The sequence below is a fragment of the Stereum hirsutum genome (assembly GCF_000264905.1).
Source record: "Stereum hirsutum FP-91666 SS1 unplaced genomic scaffold STEHIscaffold_5, whole genome shotgun sequence".
NCBI lineage: Eukaryota > Fungi > Basidiomycota > Agaricomycetes > Russulales > Stereaceae > Stereum > Stereum hirsutum.
Genome location: NW_006763135.1, coordinates 1858777 through 1873394, shown reverse-complemented (window position 1 = coordinate 1873394; position 14618 = coordinate 1858777). Strand labels below are relative to the sequence as shown.

The following is a 14618-nucleotide window of genomic DNA, read 5'->3' as shown; positions in this document are numbered from 1 at the left end:
ACTCATGGCCCAATTACGCGAGGTGCGACCTACCATCGCCTTCCTTGATCTAACCTAGTCCTCATGAGCCCATATCTGGTCATTATTATAATCCTCATCCAGACGCAACCCGAGATCGCAGCAGCAGCACAAAACGACCCCGCCCTCTTCGCAGAACTTCTTCGCAATACCAGCCAGCGCCACACGGACGCAGATAGAGAGGTTGAACGTCTGAACGCGGACCCTTATGATGTCGAGGCTCAACAGAGGATCGAGGAGGCCATCCGTCAGCAGGCTGTCATGGAGAACTTAGAGCATGCGCTAGAGTACTCTCCCGAGAGTTTCGGGCGCGTTACTATGCTCTAGTGAGTTTAGGATTGTCTGACGGGATTGGCGCTCAGAGGCTGACCCTCTGTGGCGCAGTATTCCCGTTGAGGTGAACGGTAGAGAAGTCAAGGCTTTCGTGGATAGTGGTGCTCAACAGACCATCAGTGAGCGCATATTTATCAGAGCAGGGATTTCGTTGAGACTTATCATGAACTTTCTAGTCAGCCCTGAATGCGCAGAATCATGCGGGTAGGTCTTCATGCCTCTTTGCTACCTATAGATCCATTAATCGGTCTTTGTCTAGGCTCATGCGTCTTCTCGACAAACGATTCGCCGGAATCGCTCGTGGAGTGGGTACCGCAAAAATCTTGGGCAGGGTGCACAGCGCACAGCTGAAGCTGGCTGACGTCCATCTGCCCTGTTCGTTCACAATCATGGAGGTCTGGTCAAGTTCATCGTCCTTTTGTTTTCTGTTGGCTGATTTTGGGTATTGTATCTGGAATAGGGCCGGGACGTCGACCTCCTTTTGGGACTCGACATGTTGAAGGCTCACCAAGCATGCATTGACCTTGAGAAGAATGTTCTTCGCATCCAAGGACGAGAAGTCAAATTCCTCGCTGAGCACGAACTTCCCGATAAAGCGCGTATGTTCGACGCCGGACAGCATGGAGACGAGCCGCAAGCTGGTCCATCGACCGCCACCGCCGGCCCTTCCTCGTCAACACCACGACCGAATGCACCGTTCACCGGTGCTGGTCATACTCTTGGTGCTGCACCTAGCGCTGGACCTGCTGGTGGGATAGGAAGAGGGCAAGGTGCTCCTAGTGTCGGGGCTTCGAGGTTTCCAGAGGAGGCTATAGAAACTTTGATTGGGTTGGGTGCTTCACGGGAGGTTGCGATCCGTAGTTTGGAAGCCGCGGGTGGGAACGTGGAGATCGCTGCGTCTTTGTTGTTCTGATTCCGCTGTTTAACATTCCCTGAATCCGTACAAAAGAAGGACCAACAATACTTGTAACATGTAGCAATACCGAAGAATACATCCAGAAATAACTTATAAAGATACACGTCTATAGATACATACACAGGGCTGAGGACGAGTGATGCACCTTCAGATGAGACTGACACTCGTCCTGATAAGACCGCCGCGCCAATTTCGCATACCCCGAGTACGAGACGTAGACCAATCTCCTTGCAGCCTGGCGAACGCGTCCTGAATATGCTCGGGCCTCAGCGCGGTTCGCGCTTCCGGCGGTTGCATGAAGAGCGAGCACGCAGGTAACGGCGTATCTGAGTCGTCGTCCGGTGTCTCTTCTCGCCGACGTTTGTTGGGCGAGTCCAAGCCCATGCCGGCCTTGCGTTTGCCTAGGAGGGGTGATGTGCTGTGGTCTTCACGCAGGTAAGACTCTTCGAGTGCCTTCTTGACTTCCAAGGACGCGACGGTAAGCGACCGGACCATTTCGAAGGCGAGGAAGCCTACGATGTCGACTGTGTCATCGTTGGACTTCAGGTCGAGATGGGAGGGGAGGTTCAAGAATTCTCGAAATCGCTTGGCTGACAGATGCCATTCCGTATTGATGAGTTGACGCCGGCAGGGAGAAACTTGATGTGCGACTCACTTTTGCGGTAAGAGAAGGACGCTTGGCGACAGTCAGAATAATGTTGGTATTCTTCCCTAGTCATTTGTTTGGTGACGTCGTCCGCTTCCTAACGATCCCAGCGCAATCAGCAAGAGGTTTGAAGATGATATGGCAATCTGGCGTACTTTGAGGCGCTCGCGAGACGCTTCTTGAGCCTCGAGATCGTCCTCGTCCTCTTCGTCGTCTGACTGATGTCCACTTTGCCTCAAAACTTCCGAATATATAGTCGTGATCTCCCAAGGAAGCTTGATGGTAATCTTCTGAGCCTTCGTCGTGAGCTTGTCTGCAGCCATTGAGCATAACACCAAGAATATATAGAGATGGACAACGTACCATCAGCACCGTCTTCCAGATTCTCCACCTCCACGCCACCACCTCCGTCCGCGTTCGAGTCCTTGGCATGCTTCCGAACGTCTTTCCAAGACAGATATGTACGCAGCCTGTTGACTTTGGCACGGTCGTGGCGAATGAGGAATATCAGGTCTTCGGCGGAGATATAGCGTACTCCACGGCGGTTCGCTTGGGCGCGTGCCTGTACGATCTTCACCATAGAGTCAGTACATACTCAGGACTAGAAGTGAACTAGTAGCATACGAGTTCAACAAGCTGACTGCGAATGATGTCCTCCACTAGATTGACGGTGTCAATTTGCGGGTCTTGAATTTCGCCAAAGACAAACATCTACGCGCGACGCGTCAGACAAACGCGCCCATAGTGGGACAAAAAGTAAGGACACACCATTTGTGAGATTTCCTGCTGATACTTGTACTCCTTCTTTTGCTCGTGAATGTCATTGCTGTTTGTGATTGCCTTCTTGGACGCCATAGCAAGCTCGTGTGAGTGGTACTCCTGTCTGCAGGCTAGTAGCTAAACGTGCGACTACTAGCTCTTTGGTTCAAAGCAATGGTGAACCTGTGGGTTGAAATTGAGCGTGTTCTTGATCAGGCAGGTTCAAGAGAGTTCTGCCTATGAGAGAACAATGTGCATTAAGAATCCAAGGTCAAGCGTGTAGTGGTAGGAAGACAAGGTCAACCGAGCGCCTATGGTCATGGACACACGTTACGTCGACGATGCCGGTGTGGCGGTGGCGACAGGAGATCAAGCCCTCCAAAATGTCCCTGCAGACATACACTTTGGTCACTGCACCTATCACTTTCACAGTACTGTGGATGTTTGGTGCTCTAAACGCAAGATTCTGAAAATGGTGACTTAGGGCTCAGGTGATAGCCATATTACAGGAACGCCTTTGGGCGCGCACCAATGGGAGGCCGGGGGACTAGTGCACATCGAGAAAGCTTTGAAGGCAAGTGGGCAGGACGGGTACCTTGTCCAGAATGATGCATTGCAATAAACCTGCTAGAATAGTCAAAACATCATATCCACCGGCGCAGTAAACGCCACCACAACCTAGAATATGCTGCCCAGCACACCCTGTAGCTGCTTGTCAGGATGATTACCCTCAGTGCGCGGCTCTGTCTCCTTCCTCCTCGATTTCGACCGCCTCTCCTTATCACCTTGTCCTACATCCTCCTCTGCCGACCTTTTCTTCGACTCGGGTCTCTTCAAAACTGGGTCCTTTCCAGCCTGCCGCTTTCTCTCCGCGCGCTTGTCCAGCACGCGAGCGAGCTCGACGTTCTTCAAGTATTCCTGTTGTTCGGACCTTGACTGAGAGATTTCAACGCGTAGACGAGCGGTATGAACTGCAGCTTCGTGGGCTAGAGAAAAAGCCAACGGTGTGTCAATTTTGTATCAACAGTGGGAAAAAACGGATTCCACGCACCGACTTGCTCCGTGAGCATGTTCCACTTAAACTTCGGAAGATACTTCATTGTCCACACATCGTCTCTCCATCGTGTCCCCTTCTTCCCCCCGATGGGTTGTGCGTTCAACATCTCAGCGATAGAACGCGCCACTTTTTTGTCCTTGAATTCGACCCAGCCTTCAGTGTAATGGGCCTTCTTCGTGGAGGTATACTTCTTGCGCAAGTAGGCACGTTTAGCATCTATGTGGCAGATTGAGAACGAGCAAAAACTATAGGCGTAGGATAGACGCACCCTCTTGCTGTAGATATACTCGTCCGACATCGCCATACTGGCTCATGAGATGCCTGACCTTCATTGGCCGCATGCCTGGAGGTATACGAGAGATATAAATGACACCGGCTTTGTTCTGAGCGGCTTGAAAGGCGGCGAGGGCTTCTGGAGTCAATGGCTTGATAACCTTTGGCCCAGCAAAGCCAGAGGGGTCCATGCCTTCGCCCAGTGCATCGTCCTGCTCGTCCTCTGGCTGTTCTTCGTCGCCAGAGTCTGGGTGACGACTGTCAGACGCCTCTTCGCGCTCAAGAGCCTGAGTAGAAGACTCTGCAGCAGATTCCTCGCCGAAGCGGTCATCGAGAGAAAAGCGAGAGTCTGCAGCAGGCATTGCGGTGAGATACTGTAAAATTCCAAGCGAAGAGGGGTGTGGCGCGTGGCGGGACGGCTGCCGGGGATTAGAGCGGAGCCCGAAAGGCGCATGCGTGTGAGGCGGCGGTGTCGCTGGCCGGTTCCAGTCGTTGGTCGCGAACACGAATCACGTCTTCTGAGCTGTTCATCCACCGTCGTTCACGACGACGAGCAGCCAGACAGTGTCAGTGTCGCGATCTTAAGAGGTCTGTTCTTCACTCACGCATCGCTCTCTCTCTCCGTCCATGGCTCTGATCAGCCGTCTTCCGTTTTCTTCTCTCTTCTCCTCAGTCTCACTCCTCTTCTTCGAAGTCACCTAAGCTTTACTCCCTCTCTTCGTCCCATTTCATATCATGTCCTCTTGGTCTGGCTCTGGCTACCCTCCTCCTCGCCGCTCCCGGTCTCGTTCACCATACCGCGGTGGTGGAGGCGGAGGTTCGTACCCCCCGAGGTCGGGTCCGGATAGCTACGCGCCTGACCCTTACCGTGCAGAATGGGACGCGTACGAGAGGGACAGATGGAACTACGAGCGAGACAGAGCAGCCTATGACTATGGACGCAGAGGGCGAAGCCGCAGCCCAGGAGACGACGGTATGCCAGTCACACGTTCTATTGTCGTACGAGCCCACCTCTTATTCCCACGTTTCCCCAGCTCGCAAACGGCGTCGTTCTCCTTCCCCGTACGACAGGGACAGGGATCGGTTCGATCCTCGCCCAAGATACGCAGATGATTATGGTACGTTCGGTTGGGGTTCGCACTGTGTTTCGCGTTCTCACGGTTACCGGGCTCCGTCAGACGCCCATTCGAGAGGATACGGATACGGCTCATCACCGCCCAGACGTAGTTACTCGGCCTCCACTCGAAGAGCGCCTCCCGATCCCCATACCTTTGATTATCCTTCCTCTTTGAAGCAATATGCCGAATGGTTCCGTTACTATTACCCTCAGCAAGCTGCTGAGGAAGACAACGCGGACAAGGCTGCTGAGCAGGATGCTGGCGATGGCAGCAGGCCACGTAACGGCATTAGAACGCGTTGGGAGAAATATAAGAAAGAGTTCTCTGCAAACCAGGTATTTCTTACTTTTCGCTTGGCTCACATCCCTTTGTCATTGGCGTCTCAATCTGATGTTTGCTTCTTACTGTCCTTCAGCTCCAATCAATGTTCGAACATCACAAGAAGTCGCCTTGGTTCGCTGAAAAGTACGACCCCTCTCCAGAATACGTCAACTTACGCAAACGTGTGAGGAAGGAGGGGTGGAAAGGACGTCTCAACGCCTTCCTCTTCGATCTCGAGTCTGGGCGGTTCGACCCTGATTTCCAGGAGCACACACCCGCAGAAGCACCCCCTTCCCCAGTGAAGGAGAACGCGACCGTGAAAAAGGATGACACCTCGAAGAAGGAGGAGAAGGAAGTCAAGCCGGAGGACGCTGATTCTGATATGGCTCCTGCTGTGCCTGTTGCTGACGACTCGATGAAGATGGAGGAAGAGGTTAACCTGGGAAATGATGATGAGGGTGACGAGAATGATGGTGGCAAGTCTAATGGCAGGGCCCGGCAGGATGGCAGAGAGAAGAATCGTGGCGAGGAGATTTCCGTACATTCGGAGGGACATCAAGTCATGATCCGCACCATCCCACCCGATATCGGCCGGGTCAAGCTGGAAACCGTCGGTGTTTGTATATTCACTCGTCTTCAATACTTAATTCGTTACTTACGAGTGGTTCCATGTAGGCTCTTGACAGGCTCCCGGGATATGTCTACCTCGCTCTTGGAGACCCTCTGCAGAAGAGGAATTACTACCGGGCTGGATGGCTCAAATTCCGTGAGGACACCGACATGACCGCGGTCATGAGCGAGCTAAACGATAAGAAGGTGCGTTTCAAGCACACCTCACACCCTTGCAAACTCTAACAGTCTGTGCTAGATTGACGGTTTCAAGCTCCATGTCCTTCACAATACCCATCCTTTCAAAAACCGCGTTCGCCACGCTCCGGAAGTCGCCAGTAAACCGGACCGTCTTGAGAAGGACCTCGTCAATGCTAAGGCCCTTGCTCACATCTTGGAGGAAGAATATTACGAGCTTCGCAAGACAAGGATCCCTCCTTTCGTCCCTCCGAAGGAGAAGACCGACACTGAGGGCGCAGGCGAGAACGGTGAGGCCAACGTAGAGCCTCCTTCCCCGTCGCAAGATGTCGCAATGCCTGACGTCAATGGTGAGGTGGAGGAGGACCCTGAGGATCCCGAGCCGAAGATGCGGGGCACCGAGGCAGTAGAGAAGAGGATTGAGAAGGTCATACAGGAGTTGCAAGAGTCTGGGACTGTCGATGTCAACGACGAGGTGGAGTTTGGTATTAAGAAGGTGCGTCTCCATCTTTGTTTATATCCAACTTCCGCGAGTGGGGACGTTTCACTGAGAGCCTATTCTTCTGCCTTGTCTTTGGTCCTGTTTCTTTCGGGAACGGTGTTGTTGACGCGGGGCTTACAGACGACTATTGCGCTTGATCTGTATTTGGCATATCTTCGTGCGGCGTTCCACGCATGCTATTACTGCGCGATTGTTACCGATCATCTGGAGGAACTTCAGAGGAAATGTATTATGCATGCTCGAAAGCCGTTGACGAAGGCTATGAAGGAAGATATCACGAAAGCTGCTAGTGCTGGTGATAGCGGGAAGGTTAACGATGTCAAGGACGAGGACTCGAAGGAAGAGGAAGTCAAGCAAGAGGAAGAAAAGGAGGGCGAACAAAATGGCGGCGAGAAGGCCGAGAAGGACGACCAGGAGAGGGACAAGGACAGTAAGAGGGATGTGACGTTGAAGGAGAGGACGGGAGATGTCAGTAGGGACTGGAGGAGAAACGGTACGCTCTTTTTTATCAACCTTCCAGCCTGTGTGAGATTCTCGTGATTTACTTATTTGTCAAAAAGATGATCGTTGGCTTGACTGGTTGGATTCCAAGGTTGCGCTCCTGATTGACAGGAACGGAGTGGACCCTCGAGCGTACGGCGGTAAAAGCTACGACGAGTACGTGTCACCTTCCGACTTTCCTCCGAGATCAGGATCTAACTAATCAATTTCCCTTTGAATAGAGCCTTGAGCAAAGCCGTCGAGCCTCATATCAAGCAGGAGGACGAGGGCAAATATCGTTGCAAGGAATGCGGGAAGCTCTTCAAGGCCACTGCATTCGTCGAGAAACATATCGCGAACAAACATGGTGAGGTCATCAAGGATCTGGACCTGGTAAGTGTGAGCGCAAGTCCACTACTCTTCAGGCTCTGATGTTTAATAATTTCCCTTGCGTGTGTTCTACTATAGGATATCAACTACTTCAACAACTTCGCCCTCGACCCGCACCACATCCAACCGTTCACGCACCCTCCCTCTACGACGAACCCTGGTGGGAACCAAGCACCCCCTCCACAAGCCTATGGCCACCAAGCCGTTCCAGGCAGCCACATCAGCGACTACGGTCGAGGTAACGCTCCCAGTGTCGCCGGTGGCGGGTATTACAGCTCGTACTACCCTCCACCACCACCACCTTACGCGAATGGAGGCTACTGGGACCCGTACGCTTATCCTTACGGTCCTCCAAGCTACGCGATGCCCCCACCACCCCGTCGCGGCGACGAAGGCGTCCACCATCGACGACTGAGTGACCGCATCAGTGGGTATGCGCCTGGCTACGACGGACACTCTCATGGTCATGGCTCCATGGACCTTGGTGGTCTGCCGAGCACGTTGCCTCCGTCTGCTGGTTTACCTGCGAAACCGGCGGGATTGGACCAGGCGTTACCGGACGATGGAGGGAGGAGGAACGGAAGGAAGAGGGGTGGAGGAGGTGGAGGTGGGGGCGCCGGTGGGGGCGGGAGAGGTTCGGATGTGGGTGGGGTTATGCCGCCTCCGCCGCCGGATGCGAAGGAGGACCCGAGGGCTGCGGCGGGGAAGAAGGTCAGCTATCATGATATGGATCTGGTCGCGGAGGGGGATGTGGAGTTGCAGTATTGAATGTGGATACGTACTTTGTTTGTCGGTCTGTGGTAGGCGGGACATCTCTATATTCTCGTCTGCCTGTGATACATGCGCATGCTGGGAACGGGTCTCGTCGTTGAGGTGGTATTCTTACTTTCTTGTATGTACATTTTTGCGAGGTTTTTCGTCGGGCGAATGATCAATTTAGTTATCTTGCTCTTTACTCACTGCTCACCCGTTGCTGTGAATCTGGCGGCGAACTGAAAAGCTTGGAGTGCTTGGAGCCTGGTCGTAACTTCTCGTAAGTAGACAGCTCATACTGAAGTATGTACGACACAGCCGTTGTATGATCGGGTGAGTCTCGCCACAACTCGGCCGTGGAGAGATCGCATCGACAGGAACCACGGTGTGTATTCAATACTTCTTGGAGTAAGTTCGTGATACACGCGGCACTCGTTCGTGGGCTATGGTATGGAGGCAGTAGTGTAGATTCATATACCCGAAACCATAGATGATCCTTGAGGCTGAGGTTGCGCCGTCTCGTGAAAGGAAAGAAAGCAGACGAGGTGAAGATTGGGGTGGCGAAGGGTTTGAGTAATGGGAATTCAAGGGGGGCAGGGTCACAGCGGCGACTGCAAACGGGATAGGTCTTGCCCCTAGTGGGTTCATCATGCTGTGTGGCCCCTGTTTCTGGATGATGGGTGACTGCACGTTCTGGGAACATTGGGGCCAGAGGTTACCATAGGTTGATATGGATGATCGTGTCCAGATATAAAAGATCAGTGGGGAAGCAGCAAGACGTCGAAGCGAAGCCGGTTCGTCAGAAGAGCTTAAAGAAATACGTTTCAAAGGGCTGGCAGGCAGCACACACGAGGACGAGAATAGACGGGGGTAAGCCGCGCAGCTCCCAACACGAACAGGAGCCGTCAAAGAACAGGCGCGATATTTGTCTCTGTTTGAGCCACTCGCTGTCCTGGCCACTCCCTCACCGTTCCTCCCGTCCTCCAACTGCCCCTCTCCACCGTCCTCGACGTCCGCGCCGTCCCCCTCCCTTCTCCTACCGCACCCTGCGCCGCTCAAGGCGCTCGGCTGTTCGCTCCTCTCCGTCGCGACCCAAGTGCGGATAGCGGCTGCTCATGTCCAAGCTTCCAGCCGTCCGACTCCCGAGTGTCCTCCACGCAGACGGCGACAGCGAAGGCCAGGAGGCGGTAGTCGTCGAGTTACCCCCCTCGAACAAGTTCTCCTTTGCCTGGCCATCAGAGCCTCCAGCTTCCTTCCCCCTTCCCGTCCTCGCAGACAGGCCACCAGACCTCAGTTCTTCCGACCAGGAGTCTGGGCTCTCAGAGACAGAAAGCAATGGCTTCCTGCACAGCTCAGACGAGAAGGAGGATGTCGTCAAAAGAAAACGTGCCGATGACCATGTCGAGGAGACCGATTTCACGCCCACAAACCGTCTGTACAATGAGCAAAACCCTATGGATCAGGCTGCAGTGCCACCTCCACCTCTCCCCCGCCTCTCTCGTGCCTTCTCCGTCCCTCTTCCCTCCCAAGTAGACCACCTCAAGAATCCCCGCAGAACGACCGCCACCTCCGAGCAAGCCGATTACCCCTCATCCCCGCGTCCCATTGAGCTCTCTCCCGAGCTCTCCCAATTTCACGAACTCTCGCTAGAGCTCGCAGACTCCGTACAGATGGTCATTCAGATGTTGCTCCAGCTTTCTCCTCCTCAAGTCCTCGATCCTGCAAAGGAACAGTTCTCGGCATGCTCCCTCCCTATCCCTACCCCTTCTATCACAGCCATGTTCACCTCCATGAAGAACCTCAATTACATGTCCGCCAATATCGCCTCTTTCTCCATGCCTCATCAACCGCCACGACCGAAGCTCAACCCCGAGGATCCTACCCCGCCACATTCCCCTGCGTCCATCCTTACACCCGTCCAGATCGTCGACTTTGACATCGGCGAGGCCATACAGAGTGTGGGTGACGCCGTCAGCGGAATCGCTGCAGAAGCAGGCATAGACCTTGTACTCTTTCATGGCGACGTCGGCATGAAGCACATCGCAGTCCGGGGTGACGACAGCGGGCTATCCTACACGCTCTCCCACGTACGTCTTACCGCCTTCACACTAGCATGCGCGCTCGTTACTGACACGTACGTTAGATTATCCGACAAATCATCAGTACAGCTCACCGTGGCGACTGTATTGAGATTGGGCTCTATATCGCCGCTCCTCCTCGAGACAGACCCTTGGACGCCGATGTGGATAACACAGAACCAGTCAGCGGCACCACCTCTCCCGATATGGACATGCCCCTCCGTTGCACGTTCACCATCACACACGTCTTCCCTCCTCGCCTCGATTCATCAAATCCATTGGTGGACTCTTGGTCAGATCGCGATCAACCCTCGTGGAACTCACTCATCCTCACCCGTTTGCTCAAGCACATCGATGCTTTGTTCGAACTCGAGGAACCGGCTTCGACTGCCGTCTCATCGACTCGAACGTGTAAGCTGACCTTGACTATGGATCGTGGGTCGCCCTCAGTGGTGAATCCAGCTGTGGTAGTCGCGCAGGACGACCCTTTCATGCAGGCGTTGTCCGGGTTCCAAATTGCGGGTGAACCTACATTGGAAGATTTGGGTCAATTCATCGAGACGTTGAGGGGAAAGAAGGCTTCACTCTATGCCAGCTCGAAGGGTGAATTCGCTCATCATCTTACGAGCTACCTGACAGCGTGGGGCTTAGATGTGAGCCACGTCTCCTCGGATTCTGTTGATGAAGAGGAAGAGGCCGCGAGAGAGTCGCCGGAATTGTCTAATGGAACGATGAAGACAGAGGTGTCTTTCGGTTCTGGATCGGCGTTGGAGACACTACCAGAAGCGGGGCCTGTCCCAGGTTCGAGTCCTGCCTCGAGCCCAGGAGGTCAAGGAAATCTCCAACAGCCTTCCTTCATCCTCATAGACGATGACGTTTCGGTCTTACGGACACAGTTGCGTGCTATGAGGACAGAACAACAACAGCCATATCCTCTCCACATTGGTTCTCGTAAGCGACCATCCCTCTCGGCTCATCACCGTCCTCGTTCTTCGCCACAGGTAGCTCGCGCAATGGGTCTCAATGCGATGCCACAACCGCGGAACACGGGCGTTATCATCCATTTTACGAGCCTTGCGAACTTCAAGCTTGTGAAGGGTATTCTTCAAACGACTCTTGGACCCAATGGCTCTCCCATCGTTCGAATGCCAGAAGTTATCGTCATTCCCAAGCCTGCAGGACCAAGACGGGTATTGACAGCCCTTCATACCGCCGCGACCAAGCCCACCGTCGACCCATTCTTCTCCCCTATCGCCACATCACCCATGAGCCCTTCCGTCCAGTCGGCACCTTCCTATCCCAGCAACAGTCCAAGGTCACCTCACGGACGTCCGGCAAATAGCCCGAGGACAAATTCAGAGAGATCGTTGAGGTCGCCGAAGGATCACCCTGGGGAGACTGAGGCGAGACTCGCTCCTCCTTCACCGCTGGGACTGTCGGAGGGTATGGACTATTTCTCCGAAGCCGCCGTCAAGTTGGGTACCTCGCCATCGTCGGGGCTAGTCATTCAGAGCCCTGATGGTCAACCCGCTGGTATCTTCTTCCATCCCAAAGCGCGCGCCAGGACGACAGGCGGCGAGAAGAGATCGTCATTCACTGGAGGTCAGCCGCAGTTCTTCAGTATCGAGAAGTCGAACAGGGCCAGTGAATCTCCGAGACGAACTTCAGAGACGGAGGATAGGGACCGGACAAGAGTCGGGATTGCGTACCTTGCAGCACCGAGCAAGCTTTCCACGCCACGGAGGAGCCCTGTGCAGCTGGTTCCCGTCGAGTCTTCGACCGAGGACGCGGGCAAGTCAGGCCCGCCGTCGTCGAAGATGGGGAGACTGTCGTCTCCGGCTCCTAATACGCCTGTCGCGGACACGTCGAGTGGATTGCCGACCCCGATCCCGGCGGGACCTTCTGTAAGTCAGAGTTCGAATTCACCGCAACCGCAGCCGTTGACGCCGAGGTTGCTTGCGCCGAGGAAGTCGAACACGATGGATACTTTGAGGAAGACGACGTCGCCGCCGCATAGTCCGAGGAACGTGTCGCCGACGACGCCGGCGAGTGCGACTTCTTCGATGCCGATGAGTAGGCGGGCGAGTGCGAGGAGGGGGATGAGTAATGAGATGAAGCAGCAGGTGGAGAAGGGGGCGCAGGGTGGGACGGGGCTTGGTGTGGGCGGGGTGGGGAGTTCTAAAGGGGGACAGGAGGCGACTATTGTACCGCCGATTAGCGTGCTGGTGGTTGATGGTAAGTGTCGTGCATTGTTTTATGTGTTCATCGTTACTGGACTGATGTTGCTATATTCAGATAACCCTATTAACCAGACGATCTTGTCCACGTTTATGAAGAAGAAGAAGATCAAGTACGATGTCGCCAAGAACGGTCAAGAGGCGGTGGAGAAATGGAAGAGCGGACGGTTCCACCTCATCCTGGTGAGTTCCAGTTTTAAAACAAGGCCATGTTTCCAATCCTTACATGCGCCTTATTCCACAGATGGACATTCAAATGCCTGTCATGGACGGAATCGCAGCCACGAAAGAAATCCGCCGCCTCGAGAAGATCAACGCCGCCCTCGGATTCCCCTCCACTCCTCAATCCGAAGGTGCCCGCACCCCCTCCGATGCTGAATCCCGCATCTCAGCATCCCCATACCGCTCCGCCGTCATCATCGTCGCCCTCACCGCCTCCTCCCTCCAATCCGATCGTGTCGCCGCCCTAGCCGCAGGCTGCAACGACTTCCTGACCAAACCCGTCTCGCTCATCTGGCTCAACTCGAAGATCATCGAATGGGGCTCCATCAAGGCGCTGCAGATGTGGGCCGATATCAGGCCGGAGGTCGTGAGGGGACAGAGTCAGCAGGCGCAGAATGTGGCGAGGAAGTTGCATGTGCCGGAGGGGAGGGCGACGCCTGCGGGTGGAAGTCCGCGGTCGGCGTCGAGGAGTCCTTCGCAAGTGAGGCAGTCGAGCAGTGGTGGTGGCGTGCCTGTGATGCCGGCGTTGGCGTTGGCGGCTTCGAGTTCGTCGTCGTCGAGTCCTGCGAGTGGGCTGGCGAAGGGGCTGGCGAATCATTTGGCGCAGATCTCGGAGTCGCCGACGTCTTTTGAGTTTCCGAGGCCTTCTTCGCGGGAAGGTGAGGCTTTGGCTTCATTGTGTGGATGTTTGGGATGCTGACTGTTAGCGTTTCGATAGATACTTCCTTGCAAGTACACACAGAAGATTCCTCCCGGAAAAACTCGCTTGATCCTCCTTCCCGGATACATCGAGTAGATTCTGGAGATTCGTCACCTTCACCGATTCCCCGAATACAACGATCTGGGACGGAGGAAACGGCCGAGTCGTTGCCTTCGCCGTCGTTTTCCTCGCCTGAGAAGTCGACGACGCCTGTGACTGCGCTGGAAGAACAATCGCCTCGTTCGCCTGCGACTACGAATACGAATACGGCAGTTACTGCTCTGGAGGAGTTGTCGCCCCGTTCGCCTATGGCTATGATGCTGGACCCGGACCCGCCTGCTCTCGACTCTGCACCGGAAACGGAAGTGGAGGCTGAGACGGAGACAGAGCCTGGATCGGCACCAGCAACGGAGCCGGAAGCAGAACGGCCAAGTGCTGCAGATGTGAACGGGACGGGTGAAGGGCCTTCGAGTCCGAACCCGTCGACGTCTTCATCGAGCGGGCGAAGCCATCATACGACGGATGAGACGCAATGACGGTATTGGGCGGCCTTCGGAAGATTTCCTCCCTTCTTTACACCGTTGCTCACCCCATGGTATACGAAGGTCGCCGAGTTGTTTCGAAAGTTGTTTTGAGCTCCTTGTGCCGTGCTGAGACTTTTTGCTCGTGCCTTTCTATACACTCTTTTTTTTGCCTTACCTTGTTCCATACTTGATCTTATTTCCTCTTTTTTTTGTCTGCTTTTCGTGATATACATACACATGTCTTTCCTTCGGGTCGTTTCTCACTCATTTCTTGCTTACATTTTGCATTCATCTTTTTGGGTACAATGGGTGTTCCTTTTCTCTGGTGTGTTGTATAAGCGTGGAGGTACATTGTCGCGTTTTTTTTTCGTTCTTCTTCTGCGGTACCTGTCTATACGTTGTCTGTCGCCAGTGTCACGTTTTACAATAGCTTTCTCTGCCGTTTGCCCAGCATAACAGGCAGTACACACGATTTCCTCTACAT

At 54.3% G+C, this 14618-nt stretch overlaps 4 protein-coding genes across 4 annotated transcripts; 2 read left to right on the top strand and 2 right to left on the bottom strand.

Moving 5' to 3' along the window:
* Positions 1-1414: 1414 nt before the first annotated feature.
* Positions 1415-2624, bottom strand: STEHIDRAFT_130286 (TFIID-domain-containing protein; the record flags this gene model as incomplete). The annotated part of the gene is made up of 5 exons (XM_007302912.1): positions 1415-1857; positions 1923-2010; positions 2069-2226; positions 2277-2484; positions 2538-2624. The coding sequence occupies 5 exons, from the start codon at positions 2622-2624 to the stop codon at positions 1415-1417; spliced, it is 984 nt and encodes a 327-aa protein (XP_007302974.1).
* A 632-nt stretch (positions 2625-3256) lies between these two features.
* Positions 3257-4344, bottom strand: STEHIDRAFT_146375 (uncharacterized protein). Its single transcript, XM_007302911.1, has 3 exons — positions 3998-4344; positions 3724-3945; positions 3257-3658 (listed from the first exon to the last, which is right to left on the bottom strand). Exons 1-3 carry the CDS (start codon positions 4191-4193, stop codon positions 3351-3353), a joined length of 726 nt encoding a protein of 241 aa, XP_007302973.1. The 5' UTR covers positions 4194-4344; the 3' UTR covers positions 3257-3350.
* A 393-nt stretch (positions 4345-4737) lies between these two features.
* Positions 4738-8388, top strand: STEHIDRAFT_130284 (uncharacterized protein; the record flags this gene model as incomplete). The annotated part of the gene is made up of 10 exons (XM_007302910.1): positions 4738-4975; positions 5037-5120; positions 5181-5455; positions 5536-6057; positions 6117-6257; positions 6310-6744; positions 6871-7243; positions 7311-7407; positions 7473-7623; positions 7699-8388. The coding sequence occupies 10 exons, from the start codon at positions 4738-4740 to the stop codon at positions 8386-8388; spliced, it is 3006 nt and encodes a 1001-aa protein (XP_007302972.1).
* Positions 8389-9415: 1027 nt separating this feature from the next.
* On the top strand, positions 9416-14603 carry STEHIDRAFT_167652 (uncharacterized protein). The gene is made up of 5 exons (XM_007302909.1): positions 9416-10460; positions 10517-12686; positions 12747-12871; positions 12933-13569; positions 13629-14603. Exons 1-5 carry the CDS (start codon positions 9489-9491, stop codon positions 14144-14146), a joined length of 4422 nt encoding a protein of 1473 aa, XP_007302971.1. The 5' UTR covers positions 9416-9488; the 3' UTR covers positions 14147-14603.
* Positions 14604-14618: the final 15 nt, after the last annotated feature.